Below are 26,887 nucleotides of genomic sequence, written 5' to 3' on the forward strand. Positions count from 1 at the left end.
AGGCGAACAATGCCATGGAAGCAGAGATTGAGGGAAAGAGGAGGGGTGAGGTGGCATCTCTGACACTGTCCACATCAAGGTCCCCACACCCACAGGCTTGCAGCTTAGTCAGTACTCAAGGGGTCCAACGTGTAGCCCCAGTCACTACTGAGATTTATTACAGCTAGAAACACCAGTGACAAATTGAGGGGGCAGTGCAGGCAGAATCTGGGGGAATTCAGGCTGGGCCTCCAAAGCATTCTCTCCCTGCAGAAGAATCTTACATAGCATGCCTTTCACCAGAAGGTTACATCACAATGTGCACTGCTTCTGCCTAGAAGAGCTTGGATGCCAACCCCTATCCACTTCTAATTTTAACTTCACTGAGAGAAGCAGGCATCACTTATAAATCCCATGATTGGTATGGTCCAGGCAGCCTGGCCTAGCAGGCACCATGAATTCCAAAGCAGCACCAGACATGTCAGGATAGCTTTGGTACCTTTTCCTGCTCCTGAGTGAGCCCTAAGCCTGGGGAAAAGCATGGGGGGGAGGGGGAGCACAGAGGTGGTATAGGAAGAGCCAGAGCCCTATGGTAGGAGGGCAGGACTAAAGATAATGAAAGATTAAGGGTAGTGAGGGATTGGGTATCACGGGGGGGCGGGGGCGGCACATACCAGGTGATGGCACACCTGGTTGAATGCACCTGTTACACTGTGCAAGACCCGGGTTCAAGCCCCTGGTCCCTACCTGCAGGGGGAAAATTTCATGAGTGGTGAAGCAGGGTTGCAGGTGTCTCTCTATCTCTCTCCATATCTCCCCCTTCCTTTCAACTTCTGGCTGTCTCTATCCAGTAAATAAGTAAATACTTTTTTAAAGTTTAAGAGAGAGATAAAGATACCACACTACTGAATTTTCCTCCAACCTGGATTATGCACATGCATGCACTATCCAAATGAGCTATTTTCCCCTTTATTTCTCTTTTAGGACTTTCCACAAGTACAACACCATGGCTTATTATTATACCCTGAACAACTTTTCAGATAAAGAAAGAGGAAAGACATCATAGCACTGAACTTCCTCCAGTGTAGTGGGGGCCAGGCTCAAAGCTGGGTCCTCAAAATGGTAAAGTATGTGCTCTACCAAGTGAGCTATTTCCTGCCCCCCCCCCCCAGGGTTCAAATCCTTCTCAACACTTACCCTTTCTGTCCACTCCCACCTCTGTGTGGAAACAAGTTACCCATGGCACAGGAGGAGGCAGGCCAGAGGCCAGAACTCAGCTACCCACACCAGATGCCTTTCCTTTACTTAACTGGGCAGAATACACAGTCACACACATTCTCAGATGCACACAGACACCCTCCCTCACATTCACTATCACACAATCTATTTTAATTTTGTCTGATAAGCTCCCTTCAAGTTCTGGATTCTAATTATGACTGCTCTGTCCTTAAAAGTCTAGTCCTTTCTTCTCTGCCTGACCCATGTTGGTTACATAGTTTTTGTTTTCATTTTTTATGCTCCAATTAAAGTTCTGAACTTTATGGGCAGGGAGATGTACTGTACTGACAACTGTCTTGGTAAAATGTAGAAATGAGCCCCTGTGGTAACAAAAACTGTAAACCAACATTTCAATCTAGGTGAAGTGATGATATTGAAGTTGGAACAAAATAAAAATGACATCAAGTCCTTAACTCTAGATGGGAGATGGATAGTCTGGAAACCTGGGCAAATGAGATGTACTCTTGGTTCCAGAGAAGTTTTAGTCTTGCACTGGGCCTGGAGGTGGGGTCTGCCCAGGAGACTAGCCAGGATCCACACTCACTAACACAACCCTGCCACAATCTGCAGCCATCCTTGTCCATGCTCCCCTGCAGTCGGCATCTCCAAAGCTCAGGGATCAGTGGTGAGAAGGCAGAGAAGAGACCACAGTAATAGTCCAGCAAGCATAGTGATGACTCCCCCCACTGCCAATTTCTTTTTTCTTTCCAAGACTTTACTTATTTATTCATGAGAAAGATAGGAGGAAAGAGAAAGAACCAGACATGATTCTGGTACATGTACTGCCAGGGACTGAACTAGGAACCTCATGCTTGAGAGTCGAATGCTTTATCCACTGTGCCACCTCTGGCCTACTCCACTATCAATTTCAAACTCAATAACTCTTCTGAAAGATCAAGAGAGCTTACCTTTGATGTGTGCTACCTCCCAGTGACCTTCTAAGGAGCGATTCCGGCCAGTGATGACATACTGATAGCCAACCCACAACCTGTAGGAGGACAGAAATACACACAGGGAACTCAGTATGGCAGCAGTCAAGCAGAGAGTAAGAGAGCAAGCAAACAAGAGAGAGAGAGAGAGAGTTATTAGCTATACTGATCTTTGAAATTCTAGTTTTTTATATTTTTTTATTTAAAAAACCATTTATGAAGATTTTTCTCCCCTGCAGATGGGGACTAAGGGGCTTAAACCTGGGTCCTCGTGCACTGTGTGCACTCTACCAGGTGCGCCACCACTCGGCCTCAAATACTGAATTTTGAGAGCATTAATGATTTCAAGAAAAATTTAAAGTTTTGATTTAAATAAGACTAATATTTTATTATTATTATTATTATTATTATTTACTTTTACACCAGAGCACTGCTCAGCTCTGGTTTACGGTAGTGCTGGAGACTGACCCTGGAACCTCAGAGCCTCAGGCATGGGAATCTTTTGCAGAACAATTATGTTGTGTCCCCAGCACAATAAGACTAATATTTTAAACAGAAATTTCACATGTCAGAGTTTTATCTGGGGTAATTCCTGTCAAAACTACTCTGTTTTCCCCAGCATCAGGGTCTTAATGCACACTTTTCCTGGGCTGAATTTTTCACTCCTTTTTACTTAAGAGAGGAGAGACAACAAAGCACCATTCCATCAATTGTCGATGCCAACAGCACAGGATGCAGTGTGACTCCCCTGTGGTGCTAACCCCCCCCCCCCAAGTCTGGGGCTTCAGACATCGTAAAGAGCCCAGTCTACTGGGTGATATGTCTCCCAGCCCCAAGACTTTTTTTTTTTTTTTTTTTTTAAGACAGATTGAAATCAAGAAGGGAGAGGGAGATAGAGAAAAAGACACTCACTCGCAGATCTACTTCATTGCTTGGGAAACTTCCCACCTACAGGTGGAAGCCATGGGTTCAAGCCTGAGTTCCATGGCTTAGGGACTGCAACTAACTAAGTGTACATGTTACAATGTGCAAGGACCACATCCGAACCCCCAGTCCCCACCTGCAGGGGGAAAGTTTTATGAGTGGTGAAGCAGTGTTGCAAATGTCTCTCTCCCTCTCTATCTTCCCCTCCCCTCTTGATTTCTGGCTGTCTCTATCCAATAAATAAATAAATAATAAAAATTGTTAACATAGTAACAATAAATAAATGTATGTGATTACCCAGCTATACCAACACCTGGCCCCAAGACTTTTTTTAATGGAGACAGAAAAATGAGAGAAAAGGGGGAGACTGCAATTGCAACAATGCTTCACCACTTGCAAATCCTTCTTCCTACAATTAAGGACTCGGGGGCTTGAATCTGGTTCTTTGTACACGGTAACATGTGCACTCAACAAGGTGCAATGCCACCTGGTCCCTTTTTAAAACTTTTAAAAAACATTTTCCCAAGACATTATTCTTGAGACTATATTCTAAGCATGACCGACCTTATTCTTGGTAAACATACAATCCTATGAACACAACCACAGAATCATACATTCAAAAGGGGTAAGTCTGATGGTAGTTGAATTACATCTCTGTTAAAAGCACACAAATGCTAAAGTGACTAGGCAGTGGCAAACCTGATTGAGGGCACACATTACGATGAACAAAGACCTGGGTTCAAACCCCTAATCCCCACCTGCAGGGGGAAGCTTCATGGGTGGTGTCTCTTTCTCTCTCCCCCTTCCCTCTCAATTCCTGCCTCTATTCAAACACACACACACACACACACACACACACACACACACACACACTGCTGTGCAAGGCCTCCTGCAGGCGTCTCACTCCAAGCAGGCCTCTGCAGACCTAGAGAGTGCTCCTGAGCATATTCCTCACAGCATAGGGGGGCAGACACATTCACCTGGCTCCCTGCCACAAACACCTGAGAGTGTGCTCTTCCCCCGCAACCACCCCAACAATCCTGGAGCTGCCTATCAGCACAGCACAACCACTGTGGGAGCCCTGACGTGATGCCACTGTGCCCCTCCAGCCCCCTGCCAAGCAAGACCTACCCAGAGGTGGCAGGGTGCTTCCATGACCCGTGGTCTATGTCCTCTCATTTCTCTGTGGAATCACAGCAACCCTGTGACTGAGGAGTCATTTTTCTCACTTTGTAGTTGCAGAAGGCAAGAAACAGAGTCTAATATGTCTACACTATGGGCTACATCTGTGGAGTCCAGACCCAGCCCTTACTCCACCTGACACAGCTCATCAAGCTCTTGAGACAGAATGGCAGCCAACACTCTCACAAGGAGGAAGCAGCCGCCATCTGGCAGCCTTCACAGTGTGTGGGGAGCAGCACACCATAGGCTCCTCCTGTGCTGAGTCTGGGGAATACCATGGTTTCCACACTTTCTCCTTGTGCTGCTGAGTCTAAGGGCCAGAGCCAGGTGGCCTGGCTTGAAAGCTGGGCATGCCACAGTCAGCTCTGCCTGTGGTCATGTGCTCACCCACAGAAATCAGAGCCTGGCAAGAGCCACTTTCTCAGAAAGAACAATTGCCCAGCTATAACCCCCTCTTGCAGCCCATAACCCCCCACCAAACAATCTTTCCTGACACAGGCCCAAGCACTGCCTGCTGCTCAGAAGACGCAGATAAACCCACAGAGGGGAACCAACCCAAGATGGCAGCATGATCCTGCTGGCCTTATTCTGTCTCCATGCCCACTCTGAACCCCAAAGCAGCAGTCATGCACCACTTAATGATGGGCATCTGGTCTGAGAATGCTTGGCTAGGTGACTAAACTGATTTGTGACGGTGACAAAAGGAACTCACAAAGACCTAGATAGTATGAACTACAAGATGCTTGTGCTACAAGGGTAGTCTGAGGACCACAATCATACATGGGGCCCCTCATTGACCAGAAACTCACTGGGTACTTCCAGTGGTAAAGGCTGCTCTTCCCCAGATGCCAGCTGCTTTGCCCTAGAAGCACCAGAGGCTCAACAGGCACCGGGTCCCACTCCTACTCACTTGTGCTGGTCCTGCCAAGCAAAGCTCCGCTCAGGTTGATCCCATTCCTGGGCCAGAACAAAACGCAGCTCCTGGTCAGTGGAGAAGGTGGCAAGGGAGCCATTCACACGCTGGCAGGTCTGTGCGGCATCCCAGTAGTTCTCTCCACTTGGGTAGACCCTGTAGCAGCTGGCTGTGCCCTCATAGTGGTGCCATCCTGTTGGGCACTTTCCTAGGAAACATGAAGGACAGAAGGGGAGTTGTCCCCCAAATTAGGATCCTCATTCCAAAACAAGATGGCATATGCTGCACTAGGTAGAGCACATGTGAGAAATCGCCAGGCGAAATCAAGGCTCGAGGGACATTATGCTGCTAGGATCGTAGCCACAGAGATTCAACCTAACACATGCAGCTGTTTGGTAGCTTGTCACTTTGCATTAGCCAAGCAGGAAAGGCTAGCTGCTGAACTCAGTTCTGTCAAGTGAATTTCATTCTCTGAGTTAGTCTGGTGGGTAGACGCCAGAACTGTCCACACAGGCTCACTACTAGCCTGGAGGAATGAGAAGGAAATCTCCCTATAGTGGCCTCGACGTGCCAGCACCTGGCTCTCAAGCCACTTAACTAGCAACCAACCCTTCTTAGGCTGACTTCTCCTCCCTACAAGGTGCTGGTTGGCTTTTCCATGAATCAGAAAGAAGCTCAGGAGACCAGAGCCGAAAGGGACATTGAGACTGGGGGACCAACCTGACCTGCAGGTAAGAAAACAAAATGTAGGGCAGAAGGGGAGTTAAATGGATTAAAAGCCAAGTGGCCGTTGAAGCCACTGTCTACACAAGAAAGGCTGAGCCAGGTATCTTCTCTCCAGGTCAACTAGGCCATCAAGTCAAGAAGCAATGACCAGCTGGTTCAACATGATCTATGACTTTCTTTTCATTAATTTTCACCAGAGCACTTAGTGCTCCGGCATTTAAAACTGGGGCTTTGGAGCCTTGGGCATGCAAGCCTTTTTACACGTTTACTATGCTATCTCTTCTGCCCAGGATCTATGATTTTCAAATGCTGGGGGTCCCTATCTCCTAAGAGTTCACTAATGAAGACTAACAATTTCTTTTTCTTTATTTGTTTCTTTTCTTTAAACCAGAGCACCGCTCAGTTCTAGCTTGTGGTGGTATGGGGAATTGATTGAATCTGGGACTCCCAGGCATGAGAGACTCTTTGCATAACCATTACTCTATCTCCCCTACCCACAGATTAAGAATTTCTAGCAAAATCAGTTGTTTTTACTAATTTTTTTAGTATCTATCCATATGCAGTGGATGTGGGTTATCTTTTAAAAAAATATTTCTATTTACTTATTATTGGACAGAGACAGAGAAATTTAGGGGGGAGATAGGGGAGATACCTGCAGCCCTGCTTCACCACTTGTGAAGCTTCTTCCCTACAGGTGGGCGCCTGGGGCTTGAGCCTGGGTTCTTGTGCACTGTAATGTGAATGCTTAACCAGGTGAAAAGTCATTTATTTTTAAAAAGCTATTTTTAAATGCATTTACATTCTGTAGAACTAATACAACTTTTTTTGGTTATATTGCTGGGTTTCAGTGCCAGCACTTCAAATCCACTGCTGCTGGTGGACAGGACAGAAAGAAATTGAGAGGAGAGCGGGAGATAGAGAGAATGAGAAAGAGATACCTGCAGACTTACTTGTGAAGCTTGCCCCCTGCAGATGGGAGGTGGCTCAAACCCGGATCCTCATGCAGGTCCCTGAGATTAGCACTATGTGCACTTAACCAGGTGCACCACCGCCAGGCTCCTGAACTATTAAAACTTAAAGACAAATGCCTGTTTCTAATTACCTGGCATCTGGGTTTAATTTACTAACAAAAGGTACAGAGTTTACAGAAGAAATGGCAGCTCTGGTTCCTGAGTCAATGAGGCAAACCATGGCATCACTGCAGTGCAGCTGGTGTAACAGTGCCACCTACCCATCAGCTAGGGCCGAAACTTGTGGAAGCTCTTTGCTGTAGACCTGGAACCTGTACTCAAAAGTCACCACTCAGGGAACAGAGGTATGCCCAGTAAGGGTGTGGCATGGGCTTATTTCCTAACCCCCAGAATGAGTCATTCAACCCAACATTCCATGCAGGTAGGCTCCACCTTATTCCAGGTCTGAGGTAGGGACACAGGTATGAGGAGGCCAAGCGTCTTAGCTTGAGAACGACATTGTGTGTCACTTCCTCCTGTCTCAGCCTGATACAGGTCATCATACCTACACCATTATCATGCCGCCCATGGAGCAGTCAGCTGCGGGATTGTTGCCTTTCACCCTCCCCCTTTTAATCTTAACATGCTTCCTGAGAGCAGGACTCTCATCAAATAACTAGTCACTTACATTAAACAGAGACAAGACCTTCACATCCCTCCCAGCTGTGCTAAACTCTTCCAGCCTGGTTTTCCATCTACAAAGGGGCAACACAGAACAGCCCCCCAAAGGTGGTCATTTGTTAAAACAGCCAGCCTGGGTCCAGAGCCTGTGCTGATCATGGCTTCACCACTCAAGGGCTATGTCACCCAGGGAGAGTTACCACATAGCCTGGCTCTCCCAATCATTCTGAAAGAGACACACCCCTCACACAGCTGGGTGGCCACCAGCTGGTGGCTCAGGTCACCCTCAGGGCAGGTCTGCAACTTACTGCTGAATCGAACAGGCTGAGCCACATTCACTGCTTGAAAGTGCGTCGGGTCACCGCCCCGGGTTCGACCCTGCCTCGGATCCATAGCCTCCTTCCCATGGTAAGAACTTGTCTCCCCCGTCACTTCTGGAAGCAAAACAGAAGGGAGCTGTAAGCACTGCTCACACACCATCAAGATGTGTAGTTCTGAGCAGCTCTCTGGTGCACAAGCTGAGGAGGTACAACACAGAACAGTTAAACACTGAGGGGCTAGAGGTTGGACAAGTATGGGGGCAGTCTATAAAGCTTTACTGTTTCCATTCAAACAGGTTACATGTGACTTTTTTTTTTTTTTTTGCCTCCAGGGTTATTGCTGGGGCTTGGTGCAATTCATTGCTCCTAGAGGCTATTTTTTCCCTTTTGTTGTCCTTGTTTTATCATTGTTCTGGTTATTATTATTGTTATTGATATCATCGTTGTTGGATAGGACAGAGAGGGGGAGAGAAAGATAGACACCTGCAGACCTGCTTCATCACCTGTGAAGCAACTCCCCTGCAGGTGGGGAGCCAGGGGCTCAAACCAAGATCTATACACTGGTCCTTGCACTTTCCATCACCTGCACTTAACCTGCTGCATTACCACTGGGCCCCATATGACTTTTTTTTTTTTTGCCTTTTGGGTTATTGCTGGGGCTCGGTGCCTGCACCATGAATCCACTGCTCCTGGAGGCCATTTTTTCCCTTTCGTTGCCCTTGTTGTTTATCATTGTTATTGTTACTATTATTGTTACTGCTGTCGTTGTTGGATAGGACAGAGAGAAGTCGAGAGAGATGGGAAAAGCGGTTGGGGGGGGGGGGAAGATAGACACCTGCAGACCTACTTCACCACTTGTGAATCGACTCCCCTGCAGGTGGGGAACCAGGATCCTTATACCAGTCCTTGAGCTTTACCTGCGCTACAGCCCGACTCCCAACAATTTTTTTTTAGATTTTTTTTTTATTTATTTATTTTCCCTTTTTGTTGCCCTTCTTGTTTTTCATTGTTGTTGTAGTTATTGTTGATGTCATCATTGTTAGACAGGACAGAGAGAAATGAAGAGAGGAGGGGAAGACAGAGAGGGGGAAAGAAAGATAGACACCTGCAGACCTGCTTCACCGCCTGTGAAGCAAGTCTCCTGCAGGTGGGGAGCCGGGGGATGGAACTGGGATCCTTACACCCCACGTGCCCTTAACCCGCTGTGCTACCACCCCGATTCCCAACAATTTGCTTTCTATCTTATTGCTTTTCAGCCACAAAGTTGCAAATGCTACTTAGCATGCCATTCTGACCTTCCCTGGCAGACAACCTCACCAATGTGTCCTGGAACCTCACCCCTCCAGAGCCCTATCCCACTAGGGAAAGATAGAAACAGGCTGGGAGTATAGATCTACCTGTGGCCAGACCTTCCACCTTCTGCACCCCAAAAAGAATTTTGGTCCATATTACCAGTGGGATAAAGAGTTGGGGACCTTCCAATGGAGGGGATGGGACAAAGAACTCTGGTGATGGGAATTATATGGAATTGTACCCATTATCTTACACTATTTTTAATCATTATTAAACCACTAATAAATCACTGAGCAGGCTTATTATTATTATTACTATTACGATACGGTCTAATATTAGGAGAGTGCTCCTATACCACATTTTCATTTTCTTTTCTTTCTCTCCCCTCCCCACTTCGCCACCAGGGTTATTGCTGAGCCTCAGTTCTTGTATGACTCCATTAATCCTGATGGTCACATCTTTTTTTCTTTTGAAAGAAAGTGTGGTGGTCTGGGAGGTGGCATAGTGGATAAAGAATTGGATTTTCAACCATGAGATCCTGAGTTCAATCCCAGACAGTACATGTACCAGAGCGATGTCTGGTTCTTTCTTTCTCTACCCCCAACCCCGCTATCTTTCTCATGAATAAATAAGAAATTAAAGAAAGAAAGGAAGAAAAAGAGAGAGAGAGAGAGAGAAAGAGAGAAAGAGTGGGGGGGCAAGCTGCAGCATCGTTTCACCACTTGTGAAATCATGGTAGAGATCAGGGACTTGAACATGGTAAAGTGTATGCTCTACCAAGTGCACCACCACGAGGGCCCTCACTACATTTTCTAACAGGTTCCTCCTGCTGACACTGCATCAGTCATTCATGCTGAAAATCTTTCAGCAGTTCCTTCCAGGGTACACCCCCCCCCCCAACTGCCTGTCCACATGAAGGAGACCTGCTGTGTGGCCCTCCTCTGCTCCACTGTCTACCCGCCTTTGGACCTTCTGACACCCGCAGGGTTGGGGCTTCTAATATTCCTGCCTGGCACAGACTCTCTGGGCCTAACTGGAAGGCTGGGTGTGTGGACAGGAAACTGAAGATGAGAAAGAGTTCCAACTGTGAGCATGGTGGCCTAACAGTAAGTTGTCAGTAGTTATTTCTTCTATGGTCACTCTTTAGTATTCTGCAGCCCCCTATGAGGGAAGACCTCTTCAGACTTTTGCATGAAGGGACTTTTGCTGAGAGAGATGAAGTGGGGGTTTTTTTGTTTTGTTTTTATTTTTTTATTTTTATTTATAAAAAGGAAACACTGACCAAAACCATAGGATAAGAGCGGTATAGCTCCACACAGTTCTCACCACCAGAACTCCGCAGCCCATCCCTGATAGCTTTCCTATTCTTTATTCTGGGAGTATGGACTCAGGGTCACCATGGGGTGCAGAAGGTGGAAGGTCTGGCTTCTGTAATTGCTTCTCCATTTAACATGGGTGTTGACAGGTCGATCCATACTCTCTCTTTCCCTAGTAGCGCAGGGTTCTGGGGAAGTGGGGCTCCAGGACTCATTGATGGGGTCGTCTGTCCAGGGAAGTCCAGCTGGCATCGTGTTAGCATCTGGAACCTGGTGGCTGAAAAAAGAGTTAACATATATAGAACCAAACAAACAGTTGATTAATCATGAACCTAAAGTAGGAGTAGTTCATATGAAGAGTTGGGGGGGGGTCTCCATTTTGTAAATACTTAGTAGCCCTATTTCAGTTATAATCCAAAGAGCCCATGACTATACTAGTTTTTGTTTTGGCTTTTTTTTTTTTTATACCCTGAGCCTGACATCTGATATGCAGGTGGATCCAAGTTATTGTCTGGGGAGATGATGTCATGGCTGGAAAAAGAACCAGAAAGCTGGATCAAGGAAGAGAATAGCTCCCAAATATAGGAAAGGAGTATAAATATTGTTGACTGTAAACCCCATCGATTTGATCTGATCTGGACCCATATTCAGCTTAGGAGCCTATGTGACCTCTACATTCCTGTAGATCTGAGCTCACATTCTATGGTCATGAGTAGGAATGTTCCAAGCTGCCCCAATTTCAGAACCCATCTTCCTCAGGTGGAAGATAGAGTATGTTGTCCAGCCTCCCTTCTGAGGATGGAACATTCTCTGCCATTGTTAATCCACATTGAGGGCAAGGTCCTATGGGGTCTATCTATTGTGTTGTTCCTGACAGAGATGACCAGTAACAATGGAAAGAGGGATCTATTCGAGTTCTAGGCCCATCATGTCTGTCTGGGAATCTTAAGACTCCCCGACGATGGCCTCAGCTGACAGGGTGGCCTGATAGTGACTAACTAAAGAGTCACTGTATAAAAAAAAAATTAAAATTAAAAAAAAGAGTCATTGTTAAATTATGCCAGTCACTTGCCCTTATTCAGCTTTTGCAGTCCTTACTTTGATACGGTTAGCTTTGGAGTGAGTGAGGGAAGGATAATAGGAAGCAAGTGAGAGTGGTTTAACCAAGCAGAAAAGCAAGTCAGAGGGACATCCCTACAGGACCACTTCACTGTGCAGTCTGTCTAGGAGCAGAGTATGAGACACCTGGTTTGAGGTCAGGGTGGACAACAGAGAGCAGGTCTACTCTGTCTCTAGGTGGTGCCATTCCTGGTGACCTCAGTAACTTCAGGCCTGGAACAGAAAATGAAGAGGCAGGAGCATGGCACAACAGCCCCTGTAAACCAGGCCCCCCAGGCTACAGACCTGTAATCAAACTCATTTGATAGAATCTCCAGTCATCTAGTTCTACTCTGTGTGTCACTGACTCTTGACACTGTTCTATTTATTTATTCGTTCATGTATATTATTTTGGTGGAGTCTGAGTCTCAATGTATGCTTTATTTCACCATTCCAGGGCCACTTTTGCATTCAGGTTGAGAGTCTGATACCACACAATACTGGAGCTCCTCCCCCCCCAGTGCCATGGGGGCCACCATATGAACCTGGGCTGCACACATGATAAGACATGCATCCTACCAGTGAGCTCTCTCTCTGGTCCTCTGGCATTTTTTCTTTTAAACAAGAGTTCTAATTTCTTCTGATTGTAAAATGGCAAATAATGAATGTGAAGAATCTGAGAAACACAAAAGTTAGAAAAAACAGAATAAACCATTACAATTTTTGCAATTCACCTGCCCACTCTCTTTTTTCTAATAAAATCCTTAAAAACATGGAGACTAGGACTGGCAAGATAGTGTACCTGTAAGTGTTCCTGCTTTACATGAGCATGAGCCAACTTAAAGCCCAGACCCCACCTCACTGGGGAAGTTGGTGCTGTGGTGTCTTGTCCTCTCTCTCTCTCTCTCTCTCTCTACCTGAAAAAGTCAGTTTGGAGCAGTGAAGCCTAAGCAACAAATATCTTGGGATCATTTCAAACACTCTATTCATGATTTAATCTTAAGTTTAGTGCTTTCCATATTTTAAAATATTTATTTTTGCTTATTATATATTGGAGAGACTTTCACATGAGGCAAGAGAGGGAGAAGTGTCAGGGAGGGAACCTCAAGACATGAGACAGTCCCGATGCTGTACCAGTTCAGTCATTTTCCCAGCAGATCCATATTCTCTGTTTGCTTGCCATTTGGGCTTTGTTCTTTGAACTCTTTTCCTTTTAATTACACACAGAGAGAAGAGAGAAACCACAGAACTACTGCACTGTACAGGAAGCTTCTCTTGTGCATGGTACACCCATGTGGTGCTGGGGGCTTGAACCTGAGTCCTTGCATATAGTGTGTGATCTACCATGTGAGCTATCTCCCAGCAACCCCATATTCTTGAGAGCTTGTTTGGAGGTTCTAGCAGGGGAGAACAGCTACTCATATACCCTCGACCGAAGACCAGTCCGTCTCTATTCGGGGAAGGCCGTCCTCTTCGACCGAGCATGCAGCTTCGGGAGGGACACACATGGAGCGGTGAGGGAAGGGGACACCCGCCTAGTCAGCCAGATCAGCCGAATCAACCCTGGCGATCAATGGGGTGACAGATGTCGCAGCCAGATCGCCCTCACATCCACAACCCCATATTCTTATAAAGGCCTAAGCACATTACTTTTGTTTGTTTTTAAAGAATTTATTTATTTATTAATGAGAAATATAGGAGGAGAGAGATAGAGCCAGACATCACTCTGGTACATGTACTGCCAGGGATTGAACTCAGGACCTCACGCTTGAGAGTCCAATGCTTTATCCACTGTGCCACCTCCCAGACCACATTTGTTTGTTTTTAATGAAAGTGATATACAGAGAGAAAGAGAGAGACCAGAGCACTGCTCAGCTCTGACTTATGGTGGTGCTTAGGGTTGAACCTGAGGCCTCAAGCATAAGAGCCTTTTGCATAACCATTATGCTGTCTCTCCAGCCCCAGCACATTAGTTTTAATGCCTGCAGAATGTTCTATGACTAAATTTTTTTAATAACCAGAACCCCCTGTTGGATCAAAGTTGAGGCTGTCTGCATTTTTTTCACTTCCATAGGGTTACACTGAACACTTACACAGCAACATCTGTGTTCATCATTTCCTAAGATGCCAGGCAAGTCACAAGTGCTAAACAGCTTTGGTTCTTGCTCCCACTGAATAGTCTATAAAGGGAATTGGCATAGTTTCTTGTTCATTTGATGGGGATCAGGCACATTTGATTGCCAATCACACTTAAGTTACAACATCTGCTACCGATGTCAAAGGTAAGCTCAACACAAGGCAAAGAGTGCCATGGAAATGTAATGGGGGGGGGGGGTACACGATGTGGTCCAGGAGGTGGTGCAGTGGACAAAGCATTGGACTCTCAAGCATGACATCTTGAGTTCAATCTCCAGCAGCACATGTACCAGAGTGCTGTCTGGTTCTCTCTCCTTCTATCCTTCTCATTAATAAATAAATATATATTTTTTAAATTTTATATTTATTTTCCCTTTTGTTGCCCTTGTTTATTTTTAGTTGTTGTAGTTATTAATATCATCATCATTAGGACAGGGAGAAATGGAGAGGGGAGGGGAAGACAAAGAGTCAGATAAAGATAAACACCTGCAGGCTTGCTTCACCACCTGTGAAGGGACTCCCCTACAGGTGGGGAGTCGGGGGCTTGAACCAGGATCCTTACGCCGGTCCATGTGCTTCACGCCATGTGCGCTTATCCCACTGCACTACCAGACTCATATATATATATATATATATATAGTAATCTGGGGGGCCAAGCTGTGGTGCACCCAGTTAAGTGCACATAGTATGAAGTGCAAGGACACAGGTTCAAGCTACATACCGCCACTCCCTACCTGCAGGGGGGACACTTCACAAGTGGTGAAATAGGACTGCAAGTCAGTCTCTCTCTCTCTCTCTCTCTCTCTCTCTCCCTATCTCCCCCTCCCCTCTCAATTTCTGTCTTATGTAATAAAATGGAAAAAATAGCCACCAGGAGCAGTGGGTTCACAGTGATAGCTCCGAGCTCCAGTGATAACCCTGGAGAGAGAGAGAGAGAGAGAAAGGAAGGAAGGGAGGAGGGAGGAAGAAAGGAAAAAAAAAAGGAAAAAAGGAGGGAGGGAGGGAGGGAGGGAAAGAAGGAAGGGGGGAGGAAGGAAGGGAAAGATGGAAGGAAAAGGAAGTCGGGCAGTAGCACAGTGCGTAAAACGCAGGTGGCACAAAGCGCAAGGACCACCTCTGTGGAGAACAGTCTGGCGAACTCTCAGAAGGCTAGAAATGGACCTACCTTATGACCCTGCAATTCCCCTCCTGGGGATATATCCTAAGGAACCCAACACACCCATCCAAAAAGATCTGTGTACACATATGTTCTTAGCAGCACAATTTGTAATAGCCAAAACCTGGAAGCAACCCAGGTGTCCAACAACAGATGAGTGGCTGAGCAAATTGTGGTATATATACACAATGGAAATACTACTCAGCTATGAAAAATGGTGACTTCACCATTTTCAGCCAATCTTGGATGGACCTTGAAAAATTCATGTTAAGTGAAATAAGTCAGAAACAGAAGGATGAATATGGATGATCTCACTCTCAGGCAGAAGTTGAAAAACAAAATCAGAAGAGAAAACACAAGTAGAACCCGAACTGGAATTGGTGTATTGCACCAAAGTGAAAGATTCTGGAATGGGTGAGGGGGAGAATACAGGTCCAAAAAGGATGACAGATGATCTAGTGGAGGTTGTATTGTTATGGAAAACTGGGAAATGTTATGCATGTACAAACTACTGAATTTACTGTCGAATGTAAAACATTAATTTAAAAAAGTTGTAGTTAAAAAAAAAAGTGCAAAGACTGGTGTAAGGATCCTGGTTCGGGCCCTGGCTCCCCACCTGCAGGGAAATCACTTCACAAACGGTGAATCAGGTCTGCAGCTGTTTATCTCCCTCTCTGTCTTCCCCTCCTCTCTCCATTTCTCTCTGTCCTATCCAACAACAACGACACATAAATAACAACAATAACTACAACAATAAAACAACAATGGCAACAAAGGGGAATAAATAATTTTTTTTTTAAAAAAAGGAAGGAAGGAAGGAAGGAAGGAAGGAAGGAAGGAAGGAAGGAAGGAAGGAAGGAAGGAATTGAAGGCCCTGTCAGACCTCCCCACCAACCTCACTGTTGCTGTTGCAGCTGTGCTCTTCAAATAGCTAACCCCTGGGAACAGTGGAGCTCACCTTCTAGGACTGAATACCACTGCTACCAGGAGGAAGCAGGCAACTTTGACAAGGGCAGTGCAGGGAAGCATCTTCTAGCTTGGAGACATGCAGGAGAAACATGAAGACACATGCTGGGCTGCTGGGGGTGAAAGACCTTGGAGCGAAATAAGGACGGAGGGACCAGAAGGGCCTTGAGCACAATCAGAGGTAGGCATAGCTGGCAATGGCTTGAGGACAAGCTCATATGTGGCTAGAACATGTTTTCCTTCACCTAACTTTGCTGTCTCCCTTCCAATGAGCGAGACTTGGGATTTCACTGTCTGGGTCTCTTCTCCAGACAGCAATGGTACCTGGCATCTGGCAGGCTAAACCATCTGTCAGAGGAATCTAGAGCAGAGGGTGGCCAGAAAGGGAAGACTACTGGCTTGGTTAGCTAAATGCCAGGGACCCTGGGTGCTGGCTGTGGGAGTTAAGCCATCTGCAGCCTAGGGTGGAGGGGGGTAGCCAGGGAAAGTCAGGAGAGCAACTCCAAAGCTATGTGGTGATGTAGTTATTTGTGCTCAGCAGGTTGTAAGTGGCAATTCTGAGTCTTTCTCTTCCCCACCATTTCTCTCACCCAATGGCCCCAAATCTGTCACTCGCCAACCATTTACTCAGTGCACACTGCATGGCAGTTCCACAGAGCCTACAGTAAAGGGAGGGAGGTCTTGGCCAGGGAGAAGATTCTGAAAAAGGTCAGGGGTGGGAAGGAGTGGCAGCTGGTGGTACACCAGTTAAGTGCACATGTACAAAGCACAAGGACCAACTCAAGGCTCCACACCTGCAGGGAGGAATGCTTCACAAGTGGTGAAGCAGGGGAGTCGAGCTGTAGCGCAGCAGGTAAAGCGTACATGGCGCAAAGCGCAAGGACTGGAGCAACAATCCCAGTTCAAGCTCCCAGCTCCCCACCTGCAGGGGAGTCATTTCACAAGCGGTGAAGCAGGTCTGCAGGTGTCTATCTTTCTCTCCCTCTCTGTCTTCTCCTCCTCTCTCCACTTCTCTCTGTCCTATCCAACAACGATGACACATCAATAACAACAATAAAACAAGGGCAATAAAAGGGAATAAATATTTTTTAAAAACAAGTGGTAAAGCAGGTCTGCAGGTGTCTATCTTTCTCCCCCTCTCTTGTCTTCCCCTCCTCTCTCCATTTCTCTCTGTTCTATCCAACAACGACAACACAACAGTAACAACAATAAAACAATAAAAGAGAATAAATAAATATTTTAAAAAAAAACAAGTGGTGAAGCAGGTCTGCAGGTATCTCCCTCTTTATCTCCCCTTCCTCTCTCAATTTCTCTGTCCTATCCAAAAAAAAAGGAAAAACAGCTGCCAGGAGTGATGGATTCATAGTGCAGGCATCAATCCCCAACACTAATCCTGGAGGTAAAAAAAAAAAGTTCAAAAAGGTCTCCAGGGAGAGAGCCTGGAGGTGGAGGCAGCTGGGTAGAGGCAGAAGCAAAGTTCAGGAGGAACACCTGGCAAACCTTTGACCATAAAGAAAGAACTTTCTCTGGGATCTGCAAACAGCAGTTCCCCCTCAGGGCCAGTGGGTGGGAATGTGAACTGATCCTTGTGCAGTCAGTCCTAGCACCGATTTCATACACCCTGAAGTATCTTCCCTTCCCTCTAGCCCTCTTTCAGTCTCAAGATGCCAGACGCTACCCAAGACGTAGGAAAGATGCAGTGAACAAAATGAGGGAGAGGGTTTCATCTGGATCCCCTCAATGAAAGGTCACACTTTCCTGGGCTTTCCTTTTCCATTCAGCAACTGCCCCTTACCCAGATGGCTAAGTCCAAGGGCCTACCTAGCCTAACCATAAGTTAGGCATCTTGAAAATGGGCTAGTGGGGTCAGGCAGTAACATAGTGGGTTAAGCGCAGGTGGAGAAAATGGGCTAGTGTTGGTGCCCTCCACTCCACAGCTATCCCCCCAGCACCTCCAGCAGCCAAAGTCAAAGCAATATTACCCATGGAAGGAAATGTGAAGCAAGAAGTCAGCATGACTGACCTGCTACTGAAACGGGGGAACGGGAAATTTTTACAGATGGGAAAGTAGGTCCCCTAGTGTTGCAGACTTACTTCTGGACATGTGAGTTTTATAGCTTTTTTGGTTTTTTTGGGGGGGTCAGGGTTCCTGCACAATTCTATCTCACTGATAAGACTCCTTCCTTTAATTTATAAAGAAAAAAAAACTTAATCAAAAGATTCCGACAGAGGGAGTCGGGCGGTAGCGCATGTGGCACAAAGCGCAAGGACCATCCTAAGGATCCCGGTTCAAGCCCCCGGCTCCCCACCTGCAAGGGAGTCGCTTCACAGGCGGTGAAGCAGGTCTGCAGGTGTCTGTCTTTCTCTCCCCCCTCTCTGTCTTCCCCTCCTCTCTCCATTTCTCTCTGTCCTATTCAACACCAATGACATCAATAACAACAACAATAATAACTACAACAATAAAACAACAATGGCAACAAAAGGGAATGAATAAATAAATAAATATTAAAAAACAAAGATTCAGACAGAGACAGTGAGAGAGAAAGGAGACACACCACAGTATTGCTCTACCATTCATGTTTTCCCTGGTGCTGTGCATATTGCTTCCACGTGGGGCCAGGGGCTTGAACCCAGGTCCTCGAACCCAGGTCCTCGTGCATGATAAATAGTTCACCCTGCAGAGTGTGCTATATCTCTTGGCCCTAGACTACAACTCTGATCTTTAAGAATTTTCTAGGTAGGACACTTTGCCATGCACAAGGACAAGGCTTTAAGCCCTCAAGTTTTTCTTTCTTCTTATTTATGTAGTTAGTTCTAACACTGGTGGTAGGTATATGTAATTGTTAGGGTTTTTTATATGCAAAACCATGTCACCCATAAACAGAGACAATTTTACATATTTTTCCCCAGAAGAGAGCAAACTTTCGCCTCTCATAAGTGGACTAGTCCCATTCTTGAGGGTAGTTTAAAAACTCCTTTTCTAACCACTTCATAGCTTCAGGCATCAGTCTTTGTGTAACCATTATGCTATCTCCCCCATACTTTGGGGATTAAAATTTTTTTTAATTTAATTCATGAGAGAGAAAACAGAGCAGGGGTGGTGGCATGCCTTGTTGAACACAATGTGCAAGGACCCAGGTTCAAGGCCCTGTTCCTCACATCAGGGAGAATGCTTCATGAATGGTGAAGCAGGGCTGCAAGCCTCTCCCCCCCCCTCCCTCTCTCTCTCTCTCTCTCTCCATCTCCCCCTTCTGTTTCTGTCTCTACCCCAAAAATGAATAAAGAATTAAAGAGAGAAGAGTGAACAGAGCATAACTCTAGTATATGCAATGCCAAGGAGTGAACTCAGAACTTTGGGCTTACAAGTCTAACACTCTACACTGCACCACCTCCCAGGTCACACTCATGTCTTTTTTAGTCTAGTTATTCTAGTTAGAATTTCCAATACAAAGTTTATTATTAGTAGTAGTAGAATTCGGGAATCAGGCAGTAGCGCAGTGGGTTAAGCTCCTGTGGCGCAAAGCGCAAGGACCGGCATAAGGATCCCGGTTCCAACCCCCGGCTCCCCACCTGCAGGAGAGTCACTTCACAGGTGGTGAAGCACGTCTGGAGGTGTTTATCTTTCCCCCCTCTGTCTTCCCCTCCTCTCTTCATTTCTCTCTGTCCTGTCTAACAACAACGACATTAATAACAACAACAATAACTACAACAATTAAAAAAAAAAAAAAGGGCAACAAAAGGGAAAATAAAAAAATATTAAAAAAGTAGAATTCTTGTCATGTTCCTGAACTTAGAGAAAAAAATTTCAATCTTTTTTTTTAATTGCCATCAGAGTCAGTACCTGCACAATGCACCCACCTTTCCCCATCACCATTTTTTTCCTTTCATAGGACAGACAGAAATTGAGGGGGGGTGTTGAGAGGAAGAGAGACAGAGAGACACCTGCTTACTTGCTTCATCACTCATGAAGCTTCCCTACTGTAGGTGGAGGGTAGGGGCTTGAACCTCAGTGTTTTTATTTTTTGGTGCCTCCAGGGTTTTCACTGGGGCTTGGTTCCTGCACTACAAATCCACTCCTCCTAGAGGCCATTTATTCCCCTTTGTTGCCCTTGTTGTTTATTGTTGTTGTAGTTATTGTTGTTGTCGTCACTGTTGGATAGGACAGAGAGAAATGGAGAGAGGGGGAGAGAAAGATAAGATACCTGCAGACCTGCTTCACCGCTTCTAAAGCGACTCCCCTGCAGGTGGGGAACCGGGGGCTCGAACCAGGATCCCTATGCGGGTCCTTGCGCTTTGCGCCATGTGCGCTTAACCCGCTGCGCTAATGCCTGGCCCCCTGAACCTCAGTTCTTAAGAATGGTAGCATGTTAGGAGTCGGGCTGTAGCGCAGCGGGTTAAGCGCAGGTGGCGCAAAGCACAAGGACCGGCACAAGGACCGGCATAAGGATCCCGGTTCGAGCCCTGGCTCCCCACCTGCAGGTGAGTCACTTCACAAGTGGTGAAACAAGTATGCTGGTGTCTATCTTTCTCTCCCCCTCTCTGTCTACCTCCTCCTCTCTCCATTTCTCTCTGTCCTATCCAACAACAATGACAACAATATAACTACAATAATAAAACAACAAGGGCAACAAAAGGGAATAAATAAAATAAATATTAAAAAAATGGTAGCATGTATGCTTAGCCAAGTGTACCACTGCTCAGCTCTGGCTTACAGTGGTGCCTTGGACTTCTATTTCTAGTTTAGAAGAGCGAGTGATTTGATTATAAAAGAAATGTTTAATTACGCTAAGTGCTTTTCCTGCACTAAAATGAACCCCCCCCCACTCCAGTTCTGTCAGTGGTATATTACCTGATTGGTTTCAGTTTGCTGAGTCATGCTTGCATTCCAAAAGCAAATACATTTGGTCATAATATATAACCTTTTTAATATGTTATTAAATTTTATCTGTAATATATTGTTAAGGATTCTTGCTTCACTAGCAGCCTGGAAGGTGGCAGAATAGATAAAGCAGTGGATTCTCAAGCATGATGTTTGGAATCTGTCCCTGGCATCACCAACCCCCCCCCCCACGTGGCAAAGTGATACTAAGATTCCCCCCATTAATAAATCTTTTTAAAGTATATAATGCAAGTCATACTTTGACAAGAGATGGAGTTACTTTCAACAATTGAACCTGAAACATTCAAAATACTAACACTGTGGATAAAGCACTGAACTCTCAAGCATCATTTTAATACATAATCAATGTATAAATATTGTTGAGGCATTTTTCTCTCTTCTTTTTTTTTTTGGTATTAAGTTTTTTTACTTTTAACTTGTATTTTACATTTGGAGCACAGCTTCACTCAGAACTGCCCATGTTTCAAGTGTTCAATGGCCATGACCTCAAATTTGAAAAAAAAATTATTTTTAATTATCTTTATTTATTTATTTGGATAGAGACAGCCAGAAATCAAGAGAGAAGAGTGGGAGTCAGGCTGTAGCACAGCGGGTTAAGCGCAGGTGGCGCTAAGCACAAGGACCCGCATAAGGATCCTGGTTCAAGCCCTGGCTCCCCACCTGCAGGGGTGCCGCTTCACAAGCAGTGAAACAGGTCTGCAGGTGTCTATCTTTCTCTCCCTCTCTCTGTCTTCCCCCTCCCCTCTCCATTTCTCTCTGTCCTATCCAACAACAATGACAACAATAACTACAACAATAAAACAACAAGGGCAACAAAAGGGAATAAATAAAAAAAAATAAATTTAAAAAAAAAGAGAGAGAGAGAAGAGGGTGATAGGGAGAAAGACAGAGAGACATCTACAGCCCTGCTTCACCACATGTGAAGCTTTCCCTCTGCAGGTGGGGGCCAGGACCTCAAACCCAGGTCCTTAAGCACTATAACCTGTGCGCTCAATCAGGTGTGCCACCACCCAGCCTCATGACTTCATATTTGAACAGTTTATGTCTAGAAAATAAAGCTCTTTCTTGTTGGTAACAGAGAGTCATCTAGTTATGCTGAGTGAAGATGGAAGTAGGGTAGTGAAAGTTCCACCAAGCCCCATCCATTCCCATGCCAGATGCTCACAGTCCTCGGTTCTAAGAGCCTTCAGGCCTTTGTGGAGTATTCTAGGCAAACAGGCCCACTCACTCGTTGTTCTCTCTCTCAAGCAGGTCCATGGGTGGACCTTCTCTGCTATATGAGGTCACTCTGCAGTACCCTCCTACTGGCTTTTCTTAGCAAACTAGCAATAAAAGATTATCAGCTATCTGAAATATTCCAAAGAAGTACAGTTTATGTAACACCTATGTAAGACATAAAGTCTAATAAAATATTAGGTGAACACCCACCTCAATTATACCTAGGATTTTAAAGCACCAGCTATAGGCTTAGACTTACACGTTTGCTTCCCCTACTGTTATATCTCTGTCTCCTTAACAGGGAAGAACCAAGAGTCCAAATTTGGGATGTTGCTGTTTTGACCCTTTTCTTATTTAAGTGTACCACACATACACATTTACTGTAAATAACAGTCAGTTTGCTTGGTCTTTGTGGTGCTATGTGAACTTCTTGGCAACTCCTTGTGACTACCTACATCCTAGTTTTAAGAATCATCCATGTTGCTGCATGAACCTAATACCCAACCATGTGAGCACAGACATTTGGAATGTTCCCAAGATATTTATTAGTACAAACAGCACTAATTTCTCTAGTTTCCCCTAAAGAAAACCCTGTTTGGTAGAATGGAAATATGAAAATTATGGCTTTACACCAAAGTGCCTATCTTCCAAAGTGGGTCAATCAATGTTTTCTTCCCAATAGAAGCAGACAAGATTTTCAAATCATAGTCTCTTAGACATCAGTTTGTCAGATGCCTTAATTTTTGCTAACAATCTAAATATTTGTAAAATGGTATTTCACTGTAGACTTAAAATACTATTAAAATGGAGTATCTTCCTATGTACCATTCTTGCTATTTTTTCTGTAAAATGTCTTTTATCCATCTAAAGGCCTTTTTAAAATTAATTTTTAAATTATCTTTATTTATTGGATAGACTGTCAGAAATCGAAAGGGGAGGAGATAGAGAGAGAAAGAGACAGAGAGATACCTACAGTCCTGCTTTACCACTTGTGAAGCTTTTCCCCTGCAAGTGGGGACCGGAGCCGTGAACCTGGGTCCTTGCGCACTATAGTGTGTGCACTTAACCAGGTGCACCCCGCCACCAGCCCCTTTAGGCCTTCTTTATATACATGTTGGATTATAATCATTTACAGGATGTAAGTGTTACAAATATCTTCCCACTTTGTTCACAATCTTTATTGGTGTTTTCTGATAAAGGACAGGCCTTAGTTTTAATCTGATAAATTTGGTCATTTTAATTTTAGAATTGACATTATTTACTTTAAAAAAAAAAATTATAGAGGCCAGGAGATAGCTCACCAGGTAGACTGTGCACTTACCAGACATAAAGCCCTGTGTTCAAACCCCAGAACTATATGGAAGCAGATCAGCACCTGGGGAAACTCCACAGATGGAGCAGTGACAAGGAATGTCTCTGGTTCTTTCTCTCTATATATGAAATAAAAAATAAATAAATAAAAAATAAAAATAAAACATTGGCCTAGAAGTGGTGGATCACATATGCACAAGGCATTGGTGCCAGGAAAGAACAAGCTTCAGGGAGCCAGGCTATAGTAGACAGGATGTTTGCCACTGAGTGTGAGGGCCCAGGTTCAAATCCCAGACTATGGAGGAACATCATAGCACTGAGGGAAATTCCACAGATCTTGGAAAGGTGCTGTGGTATCTCTCTACCTCTACCCCAAATATATGTTTGAAATCAAAAGAATGAAAAAGTAGGCCCAGGTGCAATGGAATTACACATCAAGTTCATAAAGATGCTCTCCTATGTTGTCTTCTAGAAGCTTTTTACCTAAAAATTATTGTTCTTTTTTAAACTTTATTGAGGAAAATTGAGACCACCCATATATTGAAGTACACGTGGGCCATGGGGGGGGGGGGTGGAGGGAGCCATCTACTCACATGTTGGCAGGCCTACCTCTGCAGAGAGAGAGCTGAAAGTGATTTTTTTGTATGTCATACATTAGATCTGATTTCATTTTTTAAATTATTTTTATTTATTTTAATAACAAATCAGAAAGAAAGGGGGGAGGGAGGGAAGGAGGGAGGGAGGGAGGGAGGGAGGGAGGGAGGGAGGGAGGGAAAGAGGAAGGGAGGGAAGGAAAGAGGAAGGGAGGGAGATACCAGAGCCCTGCTTAACTCTGGCTTATGGTGGTGTTTGGGGGTTGAACCTGGAACTTTTGGTGCCTCAGGTATGAGTCTTCTGCAGAGCTATTATGCTGTCTCCACAGCCCTCATTCTTTTTCTTATAGGTATGTTTATTTATCCAGAGAAAGAAGACAGACAGGAGAGACAGAGACAGACAGAAAGATAGGAAACAGAGAACCAGAGCATCATATACATAATGTCAGAACTTCATGCTTGAGAGTCTAATACTGTCTACTCTATTTCATTTTTTTCTTTTTTAAAAATATTTTTATTAATTTATTATTAGACAGACAGACAGAAATTGAGAGGGGAAAGGGAGATATATAGAGAGACAGACAGACATCTGCAGCCCTGCTTCACCACTCATGAAGCCTTCCCCCTGCAGATGGGGACCAGGGGCTTGAACCTGGGTCCTTGTGCACTGCAGTGTGTGCACTTAACCAGGTGCACCACTGCCTGGGCCCCCTTTTTTTTTCCCTATCATAACACTATCCTTTGTCCAGTGATATGTAATCCCATTTTCATCATATATTAAGAGTTTTTTGAACCAGTTTCTGGCAGCTCTTCTATCCAACTGGCGAATTTGTGTTTCTCTAAGATAATTGTAAAACAAGCCTAAACAAGGTTAAGTACCAGGGAATGAATCCAAGGCTTTATGCAACAGCAATAGGGAGGCCCACCCCTTCATTATTTCAGGGAGAGACACCACTCTACCATCTGTGGAACATCCCTGATGTCAACCACGGTGCTTCCACGTTCATAATGCTTCACACGCAGCAGAAGTGTGTGCACTTCACCAGGTGAATTATCTCCCGACCCCTAGTCATCTTGAGCTTTAGGCTTATAAAGTATTAAGTGGGGAGTCTGGCAGTAGGGCAGCGGGTTAAGCGCACGTCTCAAAGCTCAAGGACCGGCGTAAGGATCCCGGTTTGAGCACCCGGCTCTCCACCTGCAGGGGAGTCGCTTCTCAGGAGGTGAAGCAGATCTGCAGGTGTCTATCTTTCTCTCCTCCTCTCTGTCTTCCCCTCCTCTCTCCATTTCTCTCTGTCCTATCCAACAACGACATTAATAACAACAATAACTACAACAATAAAACAAGGGCAACAAAAGGGAATTATATATATTATACATACAACTGTGCCTCTGTCTGGCTCCTGCTTGATTAATTCTGTCAAAATAAAGACCTTTATAAAAAAAATTTTTTAAAGTATTAAGTTCTGGGAGTAGGGCGGTAGCGCAGAGCATTAACCGCAAGTGGCGCTGAAAGATCCGAGTTCAAGGACCCCCCCCACACACAGGGGAGTCCTTTCACAAGCAGTGAAGCAGATCTGCAGGTGTCTCTTTCTCTCCCCGCCTTCCCCCTCCTCTCTCCATTTCTCTCTGTCCTATCCAACAATGACGACATGAATAGCTACAACAATAAAATATCAAGGGCAACAAAAGGGAATGAATAAATAAATAAATAAAATACATTTTTAAAAAGTATTAGGTCCTAAATCTGATCCCAGCATTGTATGTGCCAAAGTGGTGCTCCAGTTCTCCTCTTCTTCTCTCATTCCATAAATCAATTAAAATATCTTGCTTTACATAGTATTTGTTAGTTCTCACATCAGAGATAATCTAGTCAGAAAAATAGAAATGATGCTAGGTATATTAAAGCATATACCAGGCTTAATACAGGAACTAGGCGCTTTCCAGTCAACTGAAAAGGCCAGAATATGAGACAAAAAAAAAAGTATGCAGGTCACTCTCATTGACAATTTTAGCTCTGAAGCTGCACGAAGAGTCAGAAGCTTCTCTTAGCATCCACAGCTGAAACCACAGAGAGCGCAGCTGTCTCTCACAGCTGCTTTTCAGTCTCATAGTCTGGCAGCTAGGGGAGGTGGAAGCCACAGCAAGCATGCCCTTGTCTAAGCCCATTACACAATGCCTGCAGACAGAGTCTATCTCCTTCCAGTCCTTCTAAGTTTCCTGGGACTGGTCTCATGGGCATCGAGAAGCCAAGGGTAGGGAGGGTTTGTTTTAGAGTTCCAGTCTTCCAGCCCCTGAGAGGCAGGGAACAGTTCTGAATGCAAAGATTAACAAGCATTCCACCCATTTTCTACTTTCCAAAAACATGCTAAAATTATTGAGCTCCTTGGTTTGTTGCTATTTGTTTTCTTGTTACCAGTGCCCTCCTCTGCTCTGGTTTACGGTGCTGCCAGGGATTGGACCTGGGGCTTTTGGTGCTTCAGACAGGCTTTCTGCATAGTCATTATGCTATCTCCCCAGCTCTACTTAACTACTTTTCACATTATCTTTGTCCCTATGATTTTATAGCTCTTAGAATCTTTTTCCTTTTTATCCTTATTTATTGGATAGAGACAGTCAGAATGTAGAGGGAATCTAGGGGAGATAGAGAGACACCTGCACCCCTGCTTCACCACTTGTGACACTTTCCCCCTGCAGGTGGGTACTGGGGGCTCAAACCCAGGTCCTTGTGCACTGTAACATGTGTGCTCAACCAGGTGCACCACCACCCAGCCCTGCTCTTAGGTTCTTTTTTTTTTTTTTTTAATGATTATTATTTTACCAGAGCACTGTTCAGCTCTAGCTTATGATGACACAGGGGATTGAACCTGGGACTTTGGAACCTCAGGCATGAGAGTCTCTTTGCATAATCATTATGCTACCTACCCCTGCCCCGATCTTAGATTCTTCTGCTGTACTTTTAGTAGACTTTAGCAAGACAGTGAAATACTCTTTTATGGTCACTCCAGAAGTACAGAATTC

At 45.0% G+C, this 26,887-nt stretch overlaps 1 protein-coding gene across 7 annotated transcripts in view; it reads right to left on the minus strand.

Moving 5' to 3' along the window:
- Positions 1-26,887, minus strand: part of DGCR2 (DiGeorge syndrome critical region gene 2) — a 67,203-nt gene that overhangs the window by 19,092 nt on the left and 21,224 nt on the right. For 5 of the 7 annotated variants that reach the window (XM_016187157.2, XM_007520770.3, XM_016187156.2 and 2 more), the window contains 3 exons: positions 7,871-7,996; positions 5,203-5,413; positions 2,166-2,245 (listed from right to left, as the gene is read on the minus strand). In XM_016187157.2, coding sequence (XP_016042643.1) covers positions 2,166-2,245; positions 5,203-5,413; positions 7,871-7,996 — 417 coding nt within the window. Of the gene's footprint in view, positions 1-2,165; positions 2,246-5,202; positions 5,414-7,870; positions 7,997-10,457; positions 10,619-10,652; positions 10,769-26,887 lie in introns of those variants that run through there. The other 2 variants (XM_060195001.1, XM_060195017.1) reach the window with 2 other exon arrangements.

Source organism: Erinaceus europaeus, chromosome 1 (assembly GCF_950295315.1).
Source record: "Erinaceus europaeus chromosome 1, mEriEur2.1, whole genome shotgun sequence".
Taxonomy (NCBI): domain Eukaryota; kingdom Metazoa; phylum Chordata; class Mammalia; order Eulipotyphla; family Erinaceidae; genus Erinaceus; species Erinaceus europaeus.